At 38.0% G+C, this 26518-nt stretch overlaps 1 protein-coding gene across 3 annotated transcripts in view; it reads right to left on the minus strand.

The window, feature by feature from the left end:
• CCNY (cyclin Y) overlaps positions 1-26518 on the minus strand; it is a 122935-nt gene that overhangs the window by 33207 nt on the left and 63210 nt on the right. For all 3 annotated transcript variants that reach the window (XM_048952172.1, XM_048952173.1, XM_048952174.1), the window contains exons 2-5: positions 21121-21195; positions 15325-15359; positions 4663-4763; positions 1502-1537 (exon numbers count right to left, since the gene is read on the minus strand). In XM_048952172.1, the coding sequence (XP_048808129.1) occupies positions 1502-1537; positions 4663-4763; positions 15325-15359; positions 21121-21195 (247 nt within the window). The remainder of the gene's footprint in view (positions 1-1501; positions 1538-4662; positions 4764-15324; positions 15360-21120; positions 21196-26518) is intronic.

A 26518-nucleotide genomic window follows, 5' to 3' on the forward strand; every position in this document is an offset into this window, starting at 1 on the left:
CCTTTCTGTTATTCACGTCTGCCCTCTCTGTCTAACTGCTGCAGGTCAAACTTGCATCAGGTTCTGTGATAAGACTATGAATGTGCATATTTTACTAGAGTCAGAAATCAGAAGGAAGCTGGCTTCCTTGGGCTCTGGATTTCCTCCTGACTGACAGTGAGCTCTTGCTGAAGTTTCTCACCCACATGCAGTCTCTAACGTGCCCCTTTCTGCTGAGCTTTTTACTGAGTTGGCACAGCACTTAACAGAGCACTTACAATACTGCTCCCCAAAACTTTAGAACCTGATTAACTCTGGGATCTGTTAGTCAGTCAAGCATAGACAAAACTGATTAGCTGGCTGAACTAACCCAGAGATGTTGGAAGGAAAGGGAAAGAGGGAAGCACAGATGGATGAACAAGTAAACCAAGCATGATCATTAATGCTTAATTTCCTAGGAAATTAGACTAAAAGGAAAAAATATTTCATTTCAACTTCTGCTTTACAGATTGCCATATTTCAGTCCAAGGCTCACCGAGATCTTGGAAAGTCTTCCAAGAGCTTTCAGCAGGGCCCTAAACCTTTCTGCCTTTGTGCAATTCTAAAGGTTTCTTCTGAGACACCGGCTTTGTTTCAAGAAATGCAGTGTGGCCAGGGACCTGAAACACAGTCCCAAATGGCGCACCAGTTTAATTTTAAAATTAGGAGTAATTCCCTTTGCTCTAGTTGAACTGCTCACAGCCCTGAAGAAAAACTTGTAAGCCGGTTTGTTGAGATCTAAGCCAAGATCACTGAGAAGACATGCTGCAAAGCCACAGACACAAAAGTCACTGGAAGTATTCATACAAATCTCTTAAAAAAAAATCAGAGGATATTACGATATGGTGACTTATTATATCAAGACAACATGGAATTTAGGAGACAGAACCGCAATTCAATAAGCACAGTGTTAATTCATGTACCAAGTTACCTTTTTGGAGAACCTGTTTTCTATTCGGTTTTAATAGTCAACTTGAGGAGAGATCTGAAACATGCTGCACCGGAAGAGATAAGTCAGGACCTGCTCTACTTCTGCAGCATCCTGAGTTATATTTATTGACATTGTCACACTTACTATATAATGAATGGCTTGTATTTTAAAATCTATTAAACTGATTGAAGACTTACACAGTTAATTTTACAAAGGCACAGCCCAAAAAAATAAACCTGAAAGACATTATGAAGATTTCCTCTCAACATAATTGCAACATGTATGAACAAAGAAATGGTCAGGACATATAATATCAAATACTGAATCATCAGAGGTTTTGAATGCAAACTGGACAATGCAAATTTTAATGATGCCTAGTCCTCTAACTTTTATTCCTTTAAGCAAAATTGGAGAATATGTTTCTCTTCTCTAACATGGGAAATAACAGAAAAACTACACTAAAACATTTCCAGGAAAAAACAAAGCACAGATTTTTCAGGTTTCAGAAGTTCATTTCGTTTGATTAGAGATCTTCAGTACAAGTACACATACCTGTTTTTGATGTGGTAATAAATTGCAAGAGCTACACTGTAAAGAAAAATATAGAGTTAATATTTCATATATTATTTGTGATGTTAACACGCAAAATAAAAACCTAGCAGAATGTATGACAAAAAGCTCAATGCTTTATTTCTTCTGTCTGTTATTAGATGCCAGGAAAAAAAAAGTAGTAAATAGATTTAGAATATTTGTCCAGCACACTCAAAGTGCTTCCTTTTCACTATTTACACTATTTTCACTACCTTACAAAATACTCAGACTCCATATACCAAGTCATGCGCAACCTCTATTTAAAGCACACCTCCACTCTGAAGCAAAAGATTATTATTTCCAGGGTTGAAGGAAGAGCAACCCAGCATTGGGCACTCACTTTTATTGTTTGATAAGGATGGGGCTTTGAGCAACCTGGTCCAGCAAGAGGTGTCCTTGCCAATAGAAGGGAGGATGGAACTAGATGATCTTAAAGGTTCCTTCCAAACCAAACCACTTGATGAGTCTATGATAATGTCGTAAGTCTACCTTGAAACATGTTCGTTACCACTGGCTTATGTTTGGCTTTGACTTTATGTTTAAATGCACTAAGTTCTGGCTCCTTCTATGTAGTTACTGACATGGGAAATTGAAATACCAAGCTCCTACACTTTTAATGGCATCGAGTTACTCATTTCAACTTGTGAATGATGACTCCCTGAATAATTTCTTGCATTATGCATTTCCCATACTCTCAATCATATACCTAAATACCTCTGCATGTATTCTGCACAAAAACAGAAAGTATCCTTATACTGACAGAAAGTTAAGTTTTTATTTACATATACAACTAATTGCATTCACATTTGAGACTGAAGAAAACTAAGACTTGGCTTCTCATAGCTATTCTCCATTTTCCAACTTGTACCTTGAGCTTTATTGTAGGGTATCTGCTTCACTAAGGATATAGTTTTAAAGAAAGTTAGCACAAAGAGCAGCCTCCCTAATTACTCTAACAAAGCAAAATCCAGCAAAAACTAACGAGGAATGGGGAGAGAGTTCACTGATTCTTTATGTGGATGATTTGTTTTGTCAAATTCATTGTGAGTTGCTTATGTCTCACACTGATGCAAAATTGCCCTCTTTCCTATTGAAAGCCTCTTAAAAGAATAACTGATTTTTTTTACATACTTATATTTGAGAAATTAAAAATTACCATGTGCTCACGAAAGACACAATCCTCACTGAACACAAAAATCAGATTTATGAATGAATTTAATTTCACTGAAAACTATTTAGTCCTAAAATCTAATTTTACATTGCTGCCCATTTTGTTGCTTTTGTAACAAAACGCCAAATTTAGTTTAGGAAAATATTTACTCTTCAGAAATCTATACCAGAATCTGAAGGTCTCTCAGAGCTGTAATAGATTAACTCAAACCCAAGTTTTATTTTGCTTTTCATGCACTGGTTCAGCTAGCATTCAGGGTGCCTTACCTAGCAGCTGATGTAGCTTTCCATCACCATATTCTGCCAGTCCACTCATTCTGAAGACCTCCAGGTAACACACTAACATTTTAAACCCATCAATGCATAGCATGACCCCAAACAAAGCCAGCCAAAACGTATCCCTACATATGTACTCATGTGCAGTCACTCATTGGCAGTGATGTCCAGGAGGGGCGCAGAAAATCATGCTGTACTACAAAAGCTGTAATCCTGCAGCCTCCCCGCCTTTAACTCTGCCACTCACGTGGGGAGATGAGGAAGAAAAAAACTCCTCCTCCAAAGGGCTCATATGCCAGAGTCCAGTTCCTCACCCCACACGACCCCTTCTTCAAACCTTCTGACCCCGTTCACGTCCCAGCCTTCCCCATGCCAGCAGCCAGGCCCCCCACCTCCCAGAGGCAGCTCCCTCCCTCCCTGCCCTGTCCCGCACAGCTCTGCCCTGAAATGCCACCACTTTGCCCCCAGCTCAGCACACACGACCTGGTTTTCTGCCTGCCTTTTCACAGCCCTGCTGTTGGCAATGCATCTTGGCTGCTGCAACCCTCTGCACCCTCTTCTTTCTACTAATAGTCTGAGTTCCTCTGCTGAAAGAGGCCTGAAGCTACATTTCCCTTCACTCCCCTGAAAGGCTGCACTTACAGCAATCCCTGTTCAAAGGGATTTACAGCAAAGAATTGTGAAACTCAAGAGGCAAGAAAGGGAATACCAAAGCCCCTCAACAGATTTTTCACAATTATTTTTAAGTTACTATCTGTAGAAAAAACATGAGGAAATGCAAGACTATTTTAGACAAATATCTGAATAAAGTGATCCCCAGCAGCACAAGCTCCTTTGGATGTGATAGGCTAAATATATCTCTCCCACGTGAATAACTTTATAGCATAGATTTTGACTTCATTAACTTTAGCATTTGAGTACGTTAGTTCTCAAGTACGTCTAGAATATATCTGCAAGCAAATGCACTCCTAAACAGCAGAAAATGCCTGAATATCCATTCTCAGATTTTTACCCTTACTGTACAATATGTAAAAATTAAAACACTATTAATACAATTTTTCTCTAAATAGACCAGTGCATTATCAAAACCTGAAATGAACATCTGCAGTGTCCCCAAGGATAAGTCCACGTGGACACCACATACAAAGCTCCTCACTGCTGTGAACTCAAGTGCCAGTGTCTCAGTACTGAATAAGGAAATGAATCAGGAGTCAATTAATCTTAAATTCAAACAGAAAACTGGAAGGAAAACTTAGAAAATTAGCATTTTCTCAGGAATAGAATAAAGTCCTTCAGTTTCAGAAGTTTATTCAGGTTTTCAGAATGACATGAAATCAGGAACAAGTTTTCTTATGAGAACTTATCCAAAGCAAGTACTCGATTGAATGCTGAGCACAAGGATTTCAGCTGCTAGAATTCAAGAACCTTAATTGTTGCTTTCTTGTGAGTTACGCAGTACTAAGAATTTGATTTTGCACGTAACTAACATCAGAGTAGTATCCTTCACCCATCCTATTCGCTGCCTCTAAAGCAAGATATGACTAAACAAACTTACTGCTTCAAAAAGTCAACTCTACAAAACTTGCCTAGTAATGGTTAAGAAATGTGTATACATATCCAGTATACAACAAAGGTTCAGGTAAATACACACACACATACGTATATCTCAAACCCACCATTTGATGGTATACTTGAGGTTTGGTTGACTGACTGTGCTGTCATCCAGGAAAATAGTGGAGCAGGAACTGTACTTTCTTCTCAGCTGTCCAGGAGGATGCTATGAAAAACACACAAAAGAACAATAGCAATTACGTAATACCAAAGCATTTCTCTGAGGAGATGTAAGAATTTTGAGAAAATAAACTCCTTCTGTCTCTCACAATGACACACACAGTAACGTGATAATGTTCTGAGGCAGTTCAGAAAGTTCAAAAATAATTACCACTGCCAAAATCACAACAATTCCTGCCTGAGTTTTGCCTAATGCTTTCTCCAAGCCTCAATCTCTCCTCCTTCCCTTTTTCCCTCCTCCCCAAAACACCACAAAAATCTTTGTGCAGAATTACTCAAATCAAATACAGAGTTTTATAAAGAAAATACAAACAAGTCCTATGTTCCTCTACTTATTACAAAAGAACAAGTAGAAGAGTGAAGATATCTCATAAGAGATGAAGACTGGCTTAGAAACAGATGCAAAACAGTGCTTAAAGAAAAAAAAAAGAGAATTTAAAACAACAACAACAAACAGAATGAAAGAGGATAAAGAAGTCTTTGCAGTGGAAGTATTAAAAACTAAAAAAAATAACAGATGAAACTCATAGATTGTTATAGATAGGATGAAAAACCATAGAAACACGTATGAGAAAACCATATGCAAAAAAAAAAAAAAAAAAAAGATAACATATCCTAATTGAAGAAGTTTAAGAGATTTCAATTATACTTCTGCACTGCTGTAAAAGTACATTGGAAAAAACAGCCACAAAGGGCATTTGACAACACTGATTATTTCAGAAGACTTCTTATGGACAGATCTCCTTGAGCTGTTTAGAGCACACAGCACTCCAGCAGTCTAAAGAGAATCACTTCACCATATCATATAATAGCTCTCAGAGTCATTAATGCCATTTGGTTTTATCCTTACTTGTTCTACTTAAACTAGTAACTAACTTGATCAAGGGGAGCCTCTGTCATAGTAGTGAGGGCCAGAGAAATTAAGCACTCATCTCAGAGCACGGTAGATTTAAAATTCAGCTGGCACACCCACACAAAAATTTTAATTTGCCTTACAATTAATGTTCCCACAGTTTCAGTTGAGATCCCAATGTCAATATCTCCAGTGGAATGCAGATATTTACCAGCTCAGAGTAACTCAGAACCAAGGCTACGGTGCCATTTCAGTGCATCTTGCCTTGCCTAATTCCAAAGCAGGTATTATTAAAAATGCCAGCACTCACTAACATTTTGTGCATTTGTTAGATTCAGAACAGACAGAACAGACTCTTCATAAGCCCATATGCATCTGAGTCATCTTTTTTCCATTTTTCCCAACTATGAGAAAAAGAACATTCAAAGTATTCTGGCAGTTGAAAAAAATCATTTTCTGAAGCTCTTACAATTGTGGCAATGTTATGGTGCAATGATTTCAAAGCTCACCATCAAGGTGAATCTCACTGCAAAGGTGCCCAATCTGACCAGTACCTTTGTAGGTTGAACCACCTTTCTTGCAAATAAAAGTTTAATGAAAAAAATGGAAGAGATTTTACCCCCTTAAAATTCTCCGTGAGTTTGGAAAGGTACTTTGTAATACTTTGGAAGCTCACAATCCATCGGCCTTCCAAGGTTTGTGTGCACAGCAAGGCCAACAGAAATAGAAAATTTAGAAGCACTGGAAGTGTTAATGCCAACAAATGTATTATCTGGCATTGATACATAAGGGGAAAATTATTAGAGTTCTGGTGATTTATAACTTTTATTCTTAACCAGTTTTGTTCATACTTCTGGATTAGAATGTTCGGCACCTTCCAAAGAAATGATAAAAACTTAAAAAACCACTGAAAATGTGACTGTTACATTGGTTGGGGAAAAAAAAAAGAGAAAAGGAGTTATGGACATAGCATCATTAAAAAAAAAAACAAAAAAAATAGCTTCTACGTTTTAAGTGTAAATGCTTTTTACAGAAGTAGCTACAATTTATGATAAGTAGCCTTACTTAGTCCATCCAAAACAAGCATGAGAAAACCAGAAAAGAGCTCCATAGCAACATCATTATCAGATTTAAATTCTCTTACACAAACAGAACTTCAAGATTTGAGGCATGCCAGTGATTAGAGGTATATACCTGATTTCTGAAGCTACCACATCACAAACCTCCCCTCAGTTCTCAGCCCACAACACGCTTTGTTAGGCTTAGAAGTTCTCACATGTCAGAAAAGTCTGCGTTGCCTCATGCCTCACTTCCCAGTCGTAACCACTTGGCAGTAAGGGGCACTTCTCCCAGTCTGAAAAATGATTCCAAGTGTAACCCTGCTATCATGGGTACACATAGACATTTTTGCCATGTAAATAACTACCCCATCAATAAAGCAACGTTCCCAACTTCTACTCTGATGACCAGATGCAACCATATGGTAAGCCAGATAACAGATGTCATGTCTTTTCCAAATTAATGGAATGTGTATTCCATTTATACAAGTCATAGAGGCTGTAACAGATAAAAATCTGAAGAACTGAGACAGAGTATAAAGCCTTTCAAAAAATAACCCAAATTCTGTGTTCCTCCTCAGCTTCTGTCCCATCATTAAGGCTGACAAGTGAGAAAGAAAGGGTTGATACAGTTGCTGTGATAAACCTTCACATGGAACCATGACAGGAAATACGTGGAGCTTTGACAATGTCTGCTAATACAAATAATTACAAAAGCATCTCACTGATAGGGAGTGCTGCTATAACTTGCACTAGTGATATTTTGCCTCCAAGCTGTGATTCAGAAGATACAATGCTTTTTAACTTCAGCAGGACTTCTGACAAGGATAGCACGGTAGGTAAAAACTGCTTGGAAAGCTGAACTTTGATTACCCAAAGATCACTTCCAAATTGGAAGGCTGAAGTAAGGGTGAATCCACAGAAGTTTGCCTACTCAGTATTAAATAGTGAATAAAAGCATTCTTTATTGAATTTACAGATGATAACTTGAAGAACAAAATATGTATTAGAAAGCTATGTTATAATCCAGAACAATCCTGACAAAGCTGGGAAGTGGTCTGCACAAAAACACAGTCCTGAGATCTATTAAGAACAGATGTAAGGCTATACACTTTAGAGAAGAACCATCTGTTTAAAATAATATTGCAAACAACTGTTGAGGCTTTCATCAGAAAGGATGTGCAGACCACATGACAACAAACATACTCTCACAAAGAAAAAGGAAAGTATCATGCTGGACTTATAAATAGAGCTACCATATGTACAAGAGGATGGAGCACCCCTCCACTCTACTCAGATGGAATATTATGTCCAGTTTTGACTACTGCATTTCAAGAAAGATGAATTGATTTGATCATGAAGGATGAATCTATCATGAAAGAACAGCAATACCAAACAGAAGTTTGAACCATTAGATTTAGAAGGAATAACTGTACAAGTTTTCTTAAAGAACAAAGCAATGATACTTTCTCTACGTCATCTTAGAGGGAGTTAGAAAGAACATTTTTCTCCAATACCACTGATAAAAGCATGAGAAAGAGCAGCCTTATATTGAAGTAGGAAAAAATAAGAATGGACCTGCAGTGTTGAGAGGAGGTAATGCCTAAAAAGAATGATCTTTTCTAATGGCAGGAATAGCAGAGTTCTAGTTTGAGTGACCTGAGCAACAACAGAATCTTTACAACTGTCAGCGATGGAGAAGAGGTAAAACAAAATATGGTCGGAACAGCTTAGATGCAGGACCCTGCCCTAAGACATGAATTAAGCCTGAACAGCCTCTTGAGACGAATTCTGGACAGATCTTCTATCACTTTTTATCTTTTTTGAGGGAAAGGATTCATAGGTCTTTACTCCAGAAGCAGCTGTTGTTTTCTCCTTTCTATCAAAGAAGTTCATTAAAAAAAACGACATAAAGATCACAGCAACAACATAATACTTACTATATTGTGGAATCCCTTTCTTACAGGAAAAGATGCATAATGGAAAAAACTGCTTTCTAACTTGCTAAGCTTTTGCACGTGCAACAGAATAAACTCTGAGAAATCAAGATCCAGCACTTCCACTACTAACAGGTATCCAGCTCTTAAAAACAGCAGCTTCATGCACAGCTAGTACTAAGGAAACATCACTTCTAAATGTTTTTCTCAGACTCATTCTGAAACCTTCCAACTTTTCAAATCATGGTTTTGTTTTGTATTTAAGATGTTTGAACAGCATGATTTACTTAAATCTTACATAAAATGCATCTTATCAGTAATAGAGTGGCTTAGTTTGCCTGATGTTTGACTTTTCATCACAAAAGGGCAGGAGAAGAAGTCACAACCGTACAAGCTGTGCCAGAATGTTCCTACATACTTGCCATGACAGAAATCACAAGGAATTCCAAACTAATTCATGCTGAATATAAATGAAAGGATGACTGCCTCTCAGGATTCATTTTAAGATCATTCCAAAATTAAATCTAAATTTGCAGAGGAAAGGGAAAGCATTAATATATATATATTTAATATGGTCATTTCAGGATATTCTCAGGTAGAAATATCTAACAGAAAGGTGCATGTCGACCAAAACCCTTACACAGAATTGCCCAGAATTGGTATAAGCAGATTCTGTCCTGGATGCTCTCTAGCAACAGTAGTATGGCACTCTGCCCTGACACTCAGCAGCATTTGTCACTAGGGCACAACACTCCTCTAATGAAGCTTTTCAGCTCTTATTCCAGAGCTGCCTTGAGCCAGTCAGCTTCCAGTTCAGCAGAGCAACCTCACTCTTTTTCAGTACACTTTTCCATTTCTCCATCAAAAGATAACTTACAGCTTGTGCCTTAATTGATATTGGTATTGTCTCTTGGTCTATCAAACCAGGTGCCTTTGTTTAGATGTTTTAGAAGGTGCTGTGGAAACATATCACTCCCATGGAAAATTTGAGGCCATCATGCACCCATGCGCAGAGACATAACCAGCAGCTCCAAGGCAGCAAAGATTGGCCAAAATGTAACTCAGCAGAAGTGGCATATAAAGGTATACACAAGACAGATTACATCAGCAAGCAAGACCGCTTCTGACTTGGAAAAGGGAGGTTCTGAACACAGGGATCTTCTATTGCCTCAGGACATGATTTAGTAATGACAAAATCTTTCACAGAAGCAACACAATTTTACAGGTCAACAAAGAGCATCCAAAACCAATCTAGCCATGCACTGTTCTGCAAAACTCTACATTTACTTTTATCTTGTGTATCTTTTCGCTACAACACAACTATCTACATTTAGTGGCTAGAGCAGAGTATATTTACCTGAACAAAAGTCAAGCACATCAATGTATGCTTACACTTCTCTGCCAAAATCTACTATAAAAAATAAAATAAAATAAAATCCAGGCCAACCACTCTTACATAATATCTATTGTATCTAACTAGTCTATGGCAGGATTCAGCCTTGTTCTCAGCTGATCAGTCTCAGTGACGTTTTGATAATGTTCAAAACTCATGCCTTTGGCTACATCTCTATTTGTAGTTTTTTCAAACTCTCAAAGCTTGTCCTTATTCACGTCAAACACAGAAAGCTGCTTTAGGTTCCAGTGAGCTAGAGTAGGGCTCACCAATCCCTGTTAAATTCTTCTGTAGTGCACGCAGATCTCACTAAAACACAGGTAAAACACCTGAAGAGATTAAATATTTCTCTGAACACTAAAAGTAGCTCAAAGGCCTATATTTACATACTGCTGGTGTTGTGCAATTTGACCAGAGGGACTTCACCAGGCTCCCAGTGAAGCAACTATTACATAGTCATCTTGCAAAAGAATTTTCCCCTGTGCTCTTGCTCCACCTCCCCCTACAGATATGTCACTTAATAGAACTTGCTGCCTTGAGGCTGACAGGAGAAGTTAAAAAGCCTTCACCTTAGTGGACAGATAAGAAAACAGCTGAAAGATATTAGGGGGGAAAAAAAAAAAAAAAAGCAAAAAACATTTCAATTCAGCTAAGACAGACAGAACCTGAGGATTCTAACTTATTGGAAGCCTAATAAAACATCCTGAGCAGCATTTGTCAGGAATGGCATTGGTACAGTGAACCTGCCAGATGGACCAGACAGCCTGTAAGGGTGCTTCTAGCCCTGCTGATCTGTGATCTTGCAATGGAGAGGAGCAAAGACTAGATTAAGCAATCAGTAGAAAAGCTGCAAGAGCACCTGAGAAGCCTCTAATCTACCTTCCAGTTTATCTTGTTCTTCTCTTTGAGTAAGGAATGTTAATTAAAATATCTTCAAAAATTTGGCCAGCAATAATAAACTTTTTCAATAGCCAGCCTCAGGCAGTCCACATAATGAAACTTCATCTCTTATTTTATGTTGTGCTTTGCATGGATTAAAGTACCTTTCGAGACCGCATTCCCATTTCAGTATGTATCATATTTACTTTCCTAATCACTAGCTGAAAGTATTTGATTACCAGTCGTATGCATGGTAGTCTCACAGTAGGGAAGCAGAACAGCCTTTTGATCCACTCTGACAGGTAAATTTGGGGGCTACACAGGAGCAAATAAACACACATCATTTCAAGCATGCAGAGAGGTTCACAGAAAGTGCTCACGCCATGGAACTTACACCACAGGGCCCCTCTGTTCTCTGCAAGCCCCACCAGCAGCTCTGCCTGTGGGAAGATGCTTCCCTGGCTGGGAATCACAGAGGACTGCTCACAGGGATGGGTTTCTGCCATGACTGATACCCAGGAACTTCTCCTCAAGCTGCCAAAAAACTCTGGTCTATACACAGCTGTTCCTGTATTTTCACTGTGTGTTACTGTTCATAAATACCATTTAGATTATGAAAGCATACACTGTCAAGGAGAAGAAAGTTCTTTGGGAAAAAAAAAAAATCACTTTCATATTGTCTGAATGGGAAGATTTCTAGCAAATCTTTACCTTATCCTGCCATGCTCCTTTCCCCTGCAAAATAAAACCATGCAGTACAAAAAAACCCTAGCTTCTGCAAGTAACAATAAAACATCCATCTTTCTCCACTCTCCCCCACTGAAAGCACAACGCATATCTTCCTGTTTGCTTTCCTTGTCCAGGCATGGATACCGATGCAATCTCTTCTTACTAAGAAAGGAAACGCCTCAGTCTGCATCTCCATTCCTCTCAGCAGCCTGACTAAGCAGATTGGAAAAAAAAAAAAAAAAAAAAAAAAAAAAGTGAAGACTCACTGAAGAAGCATTACGTTAAAGGTATAACAAAGTACAATAGCTGCCAGTTCAATGGGAAAGGAATACGCTGCAACTGCTCAGAAATTAAAATAGGCTAGAAGAAAGCAAGCACGTCAGATAGGCTGTCGGTGGTTAACTCCTGCACTTTCACCCCCTACGAAGACATGTTCTGCAGTTGTGCAAATGCTTCAACACCATCCTAAAGCTGTCATCTCCCCAGGCTCTGGGGGAAAACAGAGAAATGACAGCTTCCCCATGGCACCTGTCAGTGCTGCGTTCACTCCTTCCCCACCCAAAAAGAGCAGCTGCTAGTTTCTTCCATCACACCTATTGACAAGGTGAAGCTGAGGCTTGGAAACTGCCAGCCTATGGCAAAGCACAGTAAATCTAAGCAGGAGCCCACTGTTCATTTGGGGACAAAAGGGAACTATCCAGCCAATGAAAATATGCTACAAACAAGAGCAGGCAAGAAAGGAAAATGGCTTGATTACAGTGAAAAAGTGCATTTTTAAACAAAACAAAAAAAAAAAAAAAAAAAGGAAAACGAGCAAAATTGACACTGAAGATTTCTTGTAGCTTCCAGAGGATTATTCCAGAAAATGTCACTGTTGCATACAACCACAGAGTCAATTTTAACTTATTTTCTATTTCTCCCAGTTAACATTTTGCAACTGTATGTGTGTAAGCCACCATTCTCACCTACTACTACACAGACTGAGGCAGGCAGTTAAAAAAGAAAAAGCACAATATTTATTGATACTTCTCTTGTTGCCCACATTGTTTGAGAGATATTCAACTTTTCCTGCAAAATAAGATACTGCACAACAGGATAAAAAAATTAAAATGTTTTTAAAATATTCCTGGTTATTAGACACAAAAAGAAAATAAATATACGCAGACTTAGAAAAGGAAAAGAAAAGATGATACTATGGAAAGAAAAACAACACAAAAGAGAAGAGTGTTAATTTACAAGGAGGAGCTCTTATAGAAAGAAAACAACATTCCAAAACGCTTCTCCTTCAGCTTGCTTCCTTAAGAGCAGAAGTGGGGACACTTCATCAAAGGAAACAGATGAGCAGCAACAGCTCCTGTTAGAAATGCCCTTAACACACACAGAAAAAGGATGAAAAAGAAACAGTCAACCAATAAAGCATATTGTAAATTCACTTGAAATGTGAGCACCCCCCATGATTTTTCATATATGTTTGCTAAATCTGTTTCTTCAGATTTCTTCAACCAAGGTAGTCTAGGGAAACTAGAGTGGCTCCCAGCATCCTACAAACCCAGCAGGGCTCCTGGCTGCCTACAGAAAACCACAGCAACCACTTAGAAAATAATCACCAGTTTGCACATCAGCTTTAGCAGATTAAATACTTCAGAGGTGCTGAATGAATACTTACAGGTATGCTGTAGTCAACCATATCTCACTTAAATTGTTATCACCTTAAATATCACAGGCCACACTTGAAAATAATGGCTTATCTTTGGATATTGCCTAGTAACGTCACTAACTTGTAAGGACACATACACCAAACTATAGGAAGGACTTCAGCTTCGTAAGGCTGATGTTTTTTATCAGCTTTGTAATTCAGAAGAGGTACTTTGTAAGCACAGAGAAGTCAGATTTTAGTAGTAAACCAGATTGAGAGAAGTTTGTATCACTGCAAGCTTAGCTAATGCTTTAAATAATACTTCTAAAAGGAAAATAGGAAAAGGTATATTTCCTAGGGCACCAAGTGCATGAGGCGCTACGTCCAGTCCCCCACTAGGCAATTCCTTAGTGACATGATCATCCTTTCCCTTCCTGCAACAAACCCAGCGCTGTTTAAAAAGACTTTGTATCAATTCCCAACAGCATGCTCATATCGGAATTCGTGAGTTACATCTGCTCAATTTGCCACAGAAATCCATCCTCAGTCTATCTACTGCAGAACACACCTTCTGTATGGCATGGAAAATTTGTGGCACACATCAGAATCTTAGCCACATGGTGAGGTGGCTTGTCACAGACACTCTGCCAATACCTTGACTTGCAGTGGCTGCTTTTTTTTGCATTCAAGACTCAAGCATTCAAGTTTGAGGCTAAAAAGCCTGCTGGAAATGACTGAACATATGTTATTATGTCTATAGCACATTAACTCTACTATTTCATAACAATACAATTATAATACAAACTACTCTCACATGCACTGTAAACAGTAGAAATGTTTTAGAGAGGAATAGGATTAGGAAGCACAGACAGTATCTGCTGATCAGGTGCAGCCAACTCTGCAGACCGTACAAACTTCATAGTAATTCATGACTTTCTTGAAATCTTAGCAAACTGAGAAAACCTCAGCTTGCTTTTAAAGTGAGGCCATAGTTTCAGAAACACTAAATCAGCACAAACCTGTTCCGTACAGACATGAAGCTATCCCACTTTGTCACCCCATTCAGCTGCTCATTTCAGCCTCTTTGCCATCCTCCCTTTGTGTGGGTGTAAGCACTGATGTAAATCACACTGAGGAACAAATACATTTTTGCTTGTAGCTATGCTTAATCTACTTGTATTCATACCATAAACCAGGTTAGCCACAGCTGCACAAGCATCAGCACCAAAGAGGAGAGAAGGAGAACCATAAACCAAATCCCACTCTTTCAGCAGCTGTACCAGCTTAAAAATGGCTTGTGAAATTAAGGATTATAATTCCAGATAGAAAAAAAAATTAGTGAACTTCTCCCCATTTCACCCTAAAAACAAAAATCATTTGAGAAACAATCCCTCTTCCATTTCACTGGGGCATGACTCCAGATACTTCAGCACAAGGCTTAACATTTGGACCCACTGGTTCCAGGTGCTTTGGTAGTGCAAACGGTGCTAAGAGGGGAAAGACACCAATCCTGTACCCGAAACTGGCTGTGGGAGATTTGCTCTCAGCTCCACTGGGAATTCAGTTCAAACAGAGGAGAACTTAACTGAAAAATGCCCAGGGTACATAAGCGTACCAAAACCCCATGTTCACACTGAGCACATACCACATAACAAATACACATTTACATTGCATCAGCAATGGTTGGGCACTTCAAGACTTCTGTGTAAAAAATGGAATGCCACAGACTCTCTGACAACAGCGAGCTTACATATAAACGCAGTTTACAGTTTTGTGACTTTTGTTTTGGCTTAATTTTGAAAATGGTACCAGTGTCTGCAGCTCTTCATCCCAGCTAGCAACTGCCTGCATACGCTGGTTGCAAGCATGGCACTATCCTCCAAACAACAGATCCATTCCACTAGCTCAGTAGCTATGACCTGCGCTTCTGGATCCTGATGCACTGCAGACTTTGAAGCATCAGCATCTTCTCACCAATAAGGAAATCATATGTGAAAACTCTTATTCGCTGTATAAAAGAGACAACATGGAGAAAGCTGCATAGCGAGGCATTTTCACTTACGTGGTTTATATAGAGACTCTTGCGTTTTTCTCTCACTGCAAAAACACAAAATATGATAGAAATATTACATGACTATTTTTCCTGATTAAGCTTCTTACATACCATTTATAATAAAAAGAACAGGAGGCTATCTACGTATGACATTGTCATTGCTCTTACACTAACCATGTATACTTATATATCAAATACAGAATAAACATGTATTTGTATGCTTAAAGGCATTTACGCTCACTAGTGTGGTGATGGATTGAAATTCTCATCCATTTGGGTATTCACTAGGCATCGGTACACATGGGAAGGTTAACAGCAGAAAGCTATGGTCCAAGTCAGCCATCCTTCACCAGAGATCTCTGCAGGTACTCTGTGTCACCAATAGTTTTGTGCAAGGTACCCTGCTGCATAGTGACCTACGCTATCTCACAGTCATGAAAGCACCTAAACAGTTACCCCATGGAGTTAGCAAATTCTCATTGAAGCTTACTGTGCACTAACTCCCATCAAAGTGCTTTGAAAACGTATATGCATCATCCCACTGCCTTATCTAGTGGTAAGCTGCAAGTCTGAAGCTATTACTCAGGTCAGCTATAACAATGAAAGTTGGTGAGTAGAACTAGTCATCACAAGCAGGGGTTGCAAGTCAAGACCAGAGTGAGCAGCCCAAATACTCAGTAAACAGCAGCAACGAGGGAGACATGTATAGTCTTCAATGTCAGGCAAATTCTTATTACAGTTGATGAAATACAGTATATTTAAATTTTTCAGCACTTCCCCAATTAACTCACCCCATAGAGCCTGTGGAGTTCCCTTCCCATGAAAATACCAAAGCATTAAGGATACGAGTCTGGAGGCAACTAATACATAAATCAAACCGCAGGATTAAAGTAATAATGGTTTCATGCTGTAGATGATTAAATGCACTTCGGTGCACTATGATTTGAAAGCTATGCGACCCAATGCACTTAGCAAAATAAGAGTGTTTGCAATGGTGGGATAGATAGCCTGTCCATTCCCTGTTGGATGAGAAGCCATTACTTGTGATTCATTTATTTTTCAAAAGCAAGCAATCTAACATAAACAAGGCTGTACGTGTGGATACTGTGAAATATTGCTTAATGCAGACATAAAACAAAAATAAAGTAAGAAAATACTTTAAAAAATCCTTACATAATTTTCCTCCCAGGGAGCAGAAAGGAGAATCACACATGACAGATGTTAGCCATGTCACTTAGTACATGCTCAGATCCACAGTTATGGACATTGTATAGAAGACAGAATAAAACAGGAACAGCAGGAGAGTTCAGGTTGTCGAGCAAATAGTTAAACTGCTTGAAATCCTGCTAAAACACTGCACTACACTTAAGTTCCATACACTGCATTTACAACCAGCAAAAGACATAAGCAATCTAAAGGGAAACACAAACTGATAGTAGGTACTTCTAAGAATAAAGAATTTGTCAGGCATTGCATATTGCAATATACAGGCAGTAAGCAATTCTGATAAGTTGCATGTAAACCTAATAGAGTACATAAAATTAACAGCTTTAACTGTGACATTTCAAACACAGTTAAATATTTAACTGACAACAGTCACAATTACTCCTCAAACAGAATTGTTATGGACAAAATCCAACAAACACAGTCTGCACATAAACTCCAAATCTCATTTTTGAACACCTTTTTTCTCTGTCTCAGACTTTACCTTCTGTATTTTCCCTTGTACATATTACACCACTCCATTCCTTACAGAAGTACTATTATTTACCAAAGCAAGAATATCACTTACAGCTCTTATTGCTACTTCCAACCTCCAGAAAAATGTACTAGTGTATTTATACACCTTTCACTTTGGCCTATTCAAACATCAATTTGTGCCACACAGTTTTCCAAGTACCACCTGGACTCTCTTCCTCTTCTTTTTTGCACATAATAGAAATTTCATTAACTTTCATTGTCCAGTGAGGGACTACAAGAAAGCAGTTGTGCCTTCATGCTTCTGGATCGTTCTACTACAGCCTGAGGCTCAAGTCTCACAAGAATGTACGTCAATGAGAAATGCAGCATGGTAGATGCTCTCTTTTGTGCTCACAACCCTCCCTTTAGACAGAATTGACAATAACTGCAAGAAGCCAAAAGCTGTTTCTGCCAGTCTTATTCTAGAACTGTTGTAAAGAGATAAGTCTCTGCTCTTTGGCTCCAATGAGCTTAGAGATGTTTTGCAGTGCTTGCATGGCACAGTATGAACAGATCTACAGTCACAGTTTAAACAACTGAATGAAGAAGTTGTATTTTCTAACATTTTTAACACGTGAAAATTGGATTGGAATTCTTCAAGTCAAGACTGGTATCTGAGATGCTGCCAAATGTTCTTTATTTTCCTCATTTCCCATTTCTTCAGGCACATCCTATTGTTACTCTTGAACTTTTGCTAGAGTAGGAAAACATTATCTGGGAATAAAAAGGAGTGAGGAAATACACAAATATGCAATATATGCATGCATGTGAATAAGCAAGTACGCATTTTTCATTAAGCTGTAACATAAATCTCATTTGTGTATTTTCTATAGGAAACCTTAATGTTACCCATATTATCAACGTCAAAACCATTGAGGATTACATCAGTAAGATCTCATATTTTGTTTGCAGATCATTTCATTTCGTCTCGTCTGAGAATCAGCAAATTCATCCCTAGTTAACCATAAAAATAAAACACACCCTAGTCTACATCTATCCAAAATTAAACAAGTATGGTTTCAAAACGTGCTTTGTCTAAAGCCAACTGTTACATTGGAAAAAATTTAGCCAATGAACTCCACATGTAAAGCTTAATATAAGTTAGGAAAAGAGGAGAGCTGTAACCCACTTGTAGTTAAGATCATTACCAGCACCTTGAAAGAGCAACACTTGTGCTCTTGCTATTCCAAGGAAAAGAAGTTATGCTATTGTAGCACTAGGGCTTGGAAACCCTAGCTTAACCACCAGCAGGTGCTGAATAGTGCAGGGCTTTTTAGTCATCTAGCTACTCTTTTTTACAGGCCAAATTCACTAAGCAAGAATTGGCATAAGGCACTCAAAGAAGACAAGATATGAAAGGTGACATCCTCTACTGTCTCCACATACAGGGAGAACCTCTCACATAAGACTCAGCACCTAGAGTACTCCCATAAAGCCTGGGAAAGATTTAGAAATGCTATTTTAGTTACATATCAAATAAATATCTATTGTGTCTTCAATTTTTTCTTTGGAGTTATTGAACTCTCAGGTAATTAAGGGTAAACTATGAGACAATGAGAGACAGTACAGACCTCGATGCTTAGTGTGGTATTTAAGTCACACAGAACAATGGGAAATTCAGAACATGTAACATCCAAAGACGCTACACCCTGTTTCATTATATTTATTGTTGCTCTTCACTTACGTGTTGCTCACCAACAGCTCAAAGAGCAGCTCCTGTGCTAAGACTACACGACTGAGGCTGTAAGAGCACAGCATTACTAGAAAGCCAAACAATTACTGGTTACTGGAAAGTGAGATGCGCAGCTGCCTGAAGATAACACTGCCAAGTCACTTTTGCATGCAGTTATGGACTTGGCCCTTTATCACTATACAAATACATAATCAACACTCCAGAGCCACAGCCAGATCCTGGACAAAACCTCAAGTCCAAATATCTCTGAGCTAAATGCCTTTAGTTCTTGATGATAGAAATATTTTCATTTACAGTTAACTACATGAAGGTTTATCAACCCCACGCTATGTAATAACAGAAAGTGGTAGCTACATGCCCCAGCTGGGTGCTTTCAGCATTGCTGGTGCAGCTCTCCCCTTCTACACTGACTTTAGACCTAGGAGATCTCTTAGGCTGCACAGCAGGCTGCCAGAATACAATGCTACATAACTCAAAAAAAAGAAGAAAAACCTTATATCTTCCCCTTAACAAGCATTCTAATGCATTTGGCATTGGGCAATATTCCTGAACAGCATAACTCTTAACAGCTCTCTTATTGCTGCAACAGGCCCAGTGTACAGCAAAATGCCTATGATGGTGTGTTGTCCCACCAGAATGGGATGGTTCTTGGCAATACATCAGTAGATAAATGTTCACAAAATCTTATTTCTTTTGTACAAGCCCTTGGATTTTTACCACTGAGATCAAGAACAGCTGAACAGATCTTAAAACTTTGTTTTAAAAGTTTATATAAATTCACTGTTCTCATTCAAAAAATTATGTAGAGTTCTTTGTGTTATATATACTAGAATAAGGTTTCACACACCAACTCTAGCATGGTATAAACCACACTTGTTCAATCCACTGGTTTTATGGTGTTGCTGCCCTCATTTTTTAATGTTTAAATGAAACACAAATATAAAAACAAGATGTTTTGTTACTTATACACATTAACCATATTCTATATGTTATATGTGGCCCAAGACAATTCCTCTTCAATCAGTATGGCACAGGGAAGCCAAAAGGTTGGACACTTCTGGTGTAAATCGTCATTTAAATATTTGTACAGTTAACTCTACACTGCAACAAATTAATCACTATTATCACATGAAGAGTCATCATCAAGTGATAAAAATTTCATTTCTTGGAACTGAAGTTTTGTCTTTTTTTTCCCAACAAAATGTAGTGAGAAACATGTAGCAACCACATGGGACTACACAGTCTCAAAGCACTGTAAAAATAAACATCAGTCTTGACAACACACTGAACTATGGAAATGTTATCATATTCACTTCATAGATTACCAAACTAGACCGGGATGGCACAGTCACATCAAAAAACACACAGTAAGCCACTGACAGAATCAGAGCTGAATTCCGGACAATCTGAAGGGCAAAAGAAGTACTCAAGTAATCAACTCTTCAATCAGAACCTAAATGCATTCTCTTTGCACTAGTCAAGCTCAAAAATTAGCACAAAATATATGGCAAGTGAAAACTACTTTTTTTTTCCTAAGTGATGTGCTTGACACTGTAATTTACTATGTAAATGAAAAATGGCATTTATAGGCAACAGCAAGAAGGACAAAGAATTCATACAGTCAGAATTACAATGTCGAAAATGCTTTGAAAGTCTTGGTAGAAAATAATGCCTTTTGCATCAATTGTTTTCATCTACTTCTAAAACAACATGTCATAAATGTCCAGCAAGGAATGTAAGTGCCAGAGTAAATGGCTTCTATTCTTCTAAGTCTATCAAGAAGCCTGCGTAATAGATGTAATTCCAGAGTGATCATCCTGTCTACAAATAAAAAAAACAAAAAACTCCAGACAAATATATGATTATTTCAAATCCATGAGAGAAAAAGATAGAAGATTTGAGTGGGAGATGGGTTGTTTTGTTATTCAAACCTAGTACTGAACTCATCTACAGATCAGCTATATCAGAGGAAACTCTGGACCATCTTCTTAGCTAAGCTACACAAGCTTTTTTTTCAGTAAAATATTATAAAGTCATTTTTCTCAGAACTTTGGCCTTCTGTTCAGAATGTTAGAAGAAAAACAAACAAAAAAACATGGTTGCACAGAAAATTTTGCACTTAGGGAAAACATTTTTGATTATAATTATATTCAACATTATCCATGACAAACTGGAACTTAAAACTTCAGTGTGACCTTCAAGTACTAACTCTGACAAAATACTCATTAATTTGATTTCCTTCAACTCTCATACAGTACCTATGAAAGCCTCTTTTTTGGAGGGAGGGGAATTATTTATTCAGTAGCTATCACATGCATTCTGACAAAGAGATAACTGCAATAGTAAATACAGCAATAAGTTCAGTAACCTACCATCTGTTTGAGATTTACTGAGAAATATCGTACTGGCCCGTGGATGGTCTGATGGGTTGAATTCCATGTTCAAATCTGGAAAGAAACAAACAAAAAATAGCATGTTAAACGTTTAAGATTATCCAGCAGCATACACAGATTTTCTTATTTTTTCTTAATAAGATCAAGTTTACACACTTAAGCAGCTACTATAAAACAAAATCAATCTTGAAAAATCACTTTTTTTTTTTTTTTTTTTTTTTTTTTTTTAACCCTTTTTCACACCAGTAGTTGTTTTGGCATGCAAACTGTTTGCAGCAACACAGCCTTGGGATTAGTCTTTGCTTCTAAGGGCTAATTTGTTTTTGGATAAAAACAGATAAAGCAGCTTGAGAAGTCTGTACATAATAAGTCAGGAATTATCCATTTTCCATTATTTTCTTCCTCCATATCCTAAAGCTACTGCTAAGCAGAGGAACAGTGCTTGTTACATGTAATTGTAGAAGAAAGAAGTATTCTAAAGTAAATATTCATCTCTCTGCAGATAGTTAGGTTTCCATAATTAGATGTGATTAAATAAGCAGTTGCTGAAGCTAAAGGTAAACAAGTTACATCTAGGCCAGGCTATTTTAAATGATCAAAATTACAGAAGTTTAGCGTTTTCTGATACTTCACATGAACATATTTATTTCTGCGATGTAAAAGAAAAAAAAATGTTATCTAAAACGTTTACTGAGGATTTGAATCTGTCACAGCATATCTGAATTTCCAGAAGAATTACTTTCCCCAGCAATATTAAAATGCCTTCAGTTTTCTTGTTCCCAAACTCCATGCTACTTCTAATTCTTTGAAACTCCTTATGCCTGCGTTCACTTGAAAGCACGCTGCTAAAAACAGCATGATTTTTTTTTTAATCATTTTTCTTGCACTCCCCACGTGATTACAAGAATGTAAATTCCCCTCTATTCTCCTGATCTCTACATATACATTAATTTCCACTTGACAGATGCTTTTATGCAACACTACATATGAGCACTGATGTTTGTCTTTGGTAACTAACTCAGGCTTTCTAAACTTCTCGCTCCCCTCTCTTTCTCTGAAAACTCAGAACGGAGAATTAAGCTTCAGGTCTTATAAAAATAACAACAAAAGAAGTATTTCTGCCCAAGGGCCAAGTTCACCCATCTGCAACTTTCTCTCTTCTTTCACTATCCATCACCATGCTCCATTTTTCGTTCCCCTTCCATTTATAATTTTACTAGGCCTTCCCACATTTTTCTCCTGATCACATTCTTCTCTACAAATTTATTTTCTACCTGTCCTTTCGAGCATCTCTCGGTTTCCTCTCTGCCCCCCTGCATCTGACACCCATGAGATCACAGAGTCATAAAATAGCCTGAGTCAGGAAGGTCCCATAAGGATCATCAGGTCCAGCCCTGCTCCAAATGGAATCACCCAAAATCGAACACCCCATGTCTGATAGAGATGTTCAAAAGTTTTCTGAACCCTGGCACTCAGAAACCTCAACTGCTCCTCATGCTGTGTGCTCTAGACCCTTCATCTTTCACCACTGCCCTGTTGCTGCCTGACATGCTGCTGGTACTTGGAGAACATTTCTGGGTCAAGTAACGGACCTCCTACTTACTAGGAAGAAATCAAGAATATAAATGAACAGTTTCTAAATTTCAGCTAGAAAGGAGTCTTATTACTGTTATCCAAGCCACCAAGGAAAAGTGCAATAACATTTCCAGAAAAAGTCATTTTGATTCTCTGAGAAAGCACAATTGCTAGCCAAGCCTAGAGGAGATCTTAGGTATGTGACCTTACCACTGGAAGTTAGGAAGGACTGTCAAATAGAAAGAACATTTTCTTATTACTTCCTGCATCTTATTTAGATGTGGGGAAGAATAAAAATTACCCATTGTGATAGACAGTGCTACTGAACACTGCTTTTCATTTCAGGACATTTTTTTTCCATTAAATTGAATTCAAGATGTAAATCATTAAATAAAGAATAATCGTAATCAGTGTTTTAAAACAGCAAAATACACTGCCTTTTATCATCCTCTTCATTTAACAAACAGCACAATACATCAGCATAAAGTGCATTTAAAAACAACAGTTTTTCTGTAGATCTTTTTTCTGCAGACAGTTTTTCTGTAAAATCTTTTAAAGTACAGCAAAGCCATTTCAGCTAACAAAACAAGACTGATAAAATGCAAGTGAACTCAACTGTCAAAACACTGTCCCCAAAGCGATGAGCATTCCTTTCCTTCATGCCTAGAAAATTGTCTGCTTGGGGAATAATAACAGCCTGGTACAGGCTTACAGTCTGCTTGTGGGGCTGAAAAGAAAGGAAACCAATTGCCACATCTTGCAGTCAAATCGCAACTATTTCAGATTCCTCTGTTGTAAAAGACTATTATGCGGAAGAAGTGGAACAATGGAGGGCTTCAAGTCTTTTCAAAAAAGCACAAGCTGTTTTCTGGCAGAAGTTGAAAGAAGGCTAGCAAGATCCAAACTCAGCAGCTGCAGAGGCCAGAGCATGGATTTGAAGTGGCCTGGGTGAGGCAGCTGCCTGGGCTCCTTTCCACCCCACCTGCCCTAGCCTACATGCTCCTCAAAGTACACGTCCTCTTCTGCCAGCGCCCCTTCTGCCGTCCTCTCCCTCCAATCAGCAGCCAAACACGTCTTGTTTGTCTCTTTTTTTCAGACTGCCATCATCAAAATTAGAAGTGAATGACATGGGTAGGTGAGCAGTGAAGCCTGCCAGGACTTTTGCCAGCACAAGGTGACCCTAAGAAGACAAGCACTGCTAAGAGTCCCCTATCCCTGTGAGGAACAGCACAGCACTTACTGCCAGGTTTCTGCAGGCAGAAGAAAGCAGGCTGTGAGGTGTATGCCTGCAACCTCATCACTCCTCATTCCTCCCAGAAAAGCACGAGGTAAATCCAAGCACTCTTTATGCACTGGTGGGACCACATCACTCCAAGCCACTGCTGCTTCCGTATGGGGAGATTAAAAGAGATACGGTTTCACAAGACAGAAGGAAGATATCAGTTTCTAGAGACTGAAATTTACTGTGCAGTTTGGAAATAAATGCCCTTTTCAATCTGGGAACGAACTCTTACATGTCTGCAATTAGAAATAGTGCTATAAGAGGAAAGAGATCAAATATTAGACACAAATCTGAAGTTACTAACTCATTGCCTAAGGGCACTGACCATCAAGAAGCTACCTCCATCCCACAGTCATATTGCTTTAGTGATACCAGTTGTACTTTCTAGCATCTGAAAATTAAAACAGCCACAATATGAATGCTTTACCCACTTTGTAATGGAATAACTGATGTTAAAAAGAGATATAAACTCATGCAGACAGTATTCAACTGTTAGAGAGGGAAGTGAGAGCCAGAATTTCAATTATTGAAATGTGTACAAAAATTTTATCCATTACCAGCAGTCTGCTCTATGACTCATCGTAGCCTTGCAAACGAAGGATTTCAAGTGGATATTTTTCAAGCAGTTACCCTGCACTCCAAAATGTGTTAAGAAAAAAAAAGTCTCAAAGATGGTCCAAACTATGGATTTTTTTTTTTCAAGAGAATACTGGTTTGTGATTAAGAGACATATTGCTTAATTACAGATCCTTCGGGTTCAGAGTTTCTGTGGGGTTTCAGTAAATTAAAAAATGACAGGACAAGTAACAGTTGACACAACAATTTATAGAGCAATGCAGTGTCTTAAAATAATTTATTGTCATAATAGTTACCATTAATAAAAAATACAAAGATAATAAATTATTAATGTTTATTCTGTTCAAGTGATATCTAAGTGTACATATATGATATGAAAGTGGTGAAACACTGGCAAAGGCTTTACCAATGATAACGTATATTTCCATAAGTTGCTTAAGTAAAGCTAATTAAATCTGGAAAAAAGTTAGGAATAAAAACACATTCTTTTCCCTTTAAACACCTGTTCTGAATACTGAAGTCACTGAAGATCAGAATAAGAAGTTAATTGCATGTCAGAACATTCCTGAAACCTACTCAACCAAATAGCATGATTTTAGCCGCAGGGGACACCTCATCATTTTGGAATATTTTGCTCCAGTTACACTAAATGCAAAATACAGGAAATCCACAAATAAAACAACTACTCCTTACTGCCACTGAAGTAAAATCAGATAGGCTCTACTCTTGCAAAACATAAGCCCCTTTTACAGCATAAATTACAGCTCAGATCTCTCATCTAAGATTCCTAAACTTCATGATTAGTCAAGCCTGAAGCATTACACCACTTAACAACAATTGAGAATTCTAAAGCATGCTATGCAATTAAATGTTAAATAGATGGGAAATATTTTCCTAGATTCTTCCAAGTTCAAAGATTAATCTGGATTTTTTAAATTTATTCTTTCAGCTCTAAAGGACTATTAAGGTTATGCAAAATACAGTTCCCATAGAGCAAATGAAATTTTGAGGTTTTTTGTATTCTCAGGATTATAAACTGAAAATGAATGTCAATATATACATGTATGCATACACACGCATGTACCCTTCTTTATAATAGAAATAAAGATGTCTGCATAGATACACATATGCAGGGAACCTGCTTTGGCAGGGGGGTTGGACTCAATGATCTCTGGAGGTCCCTTTCAACCCCTACAATTCTGTGATTCTGTGATCTATGAAGATACATGCTTATTATATATATTTTTTCATTTATATGAAAATGAATACAAAATGCCTTTATGATATATTTTTAAATCATAATAATTTTGATTAACCAAATAAAAGTCAGACTCAGGATCACTTCAGCTAAGTGGTCACATACCTAAAAGCAATTTGCACAATTTTTGAGTATTTGGGCAAGATGAAAGTTACAAATACATACAAATAAATTTAAGATTGCAGTCTCTTTCTCATTTAGTATCATGCCAAAATAAGAGCTCTTGCTTCCTGACTTATTACATCAAATAAGTTCTCTGTCTCCCCAAGAATAAAAGGCAGATTTTGACTATAACTCAATCTGAAGTTTAAGACAATAATGAGAAGACCACAACGAGATTTCACTGGGCATTGTGAGAAACTTCATCCCTGAAGCCACAGTAGCTGCATTCAAATATGGCCATAAAAAGAAGTGAACTGTAAAACAGTTCAGTTTCAGAATTGGACTAAAGCCCAGGAAAGATTTTTTTATCTATACACATCTTAAAAAGCATTAGTGAAATGACAAATACTGGATACAGCTTCATTTGTACATTTCAAAAGGATAAGGAAAAATTTCAGATGAGTGCAGAAGAGACCTCCAAGAATGACTGGTAGAAAACGCCATTAAACAAGAGCCTTACAGAGCTCAAGCTGTTTAGCTAATCAAAGAGGAAATCCTGGAATTTTCTGCAGCTCCCCACGTGG

Source organism: Lagopus muta, chromosome 7 (assembly GCF_023343835.1).
Source record: "Lagopus muta isolate bLagMut1 chromosome 7, bLagMut1 primary, whole genome shotgun sequence".
Taxonomy (NCBI): Eukaryota; Metazoa; Chordata; class Aves; order Galliformes; family Phasianidae; genus Lagopus; species Lagopus muta.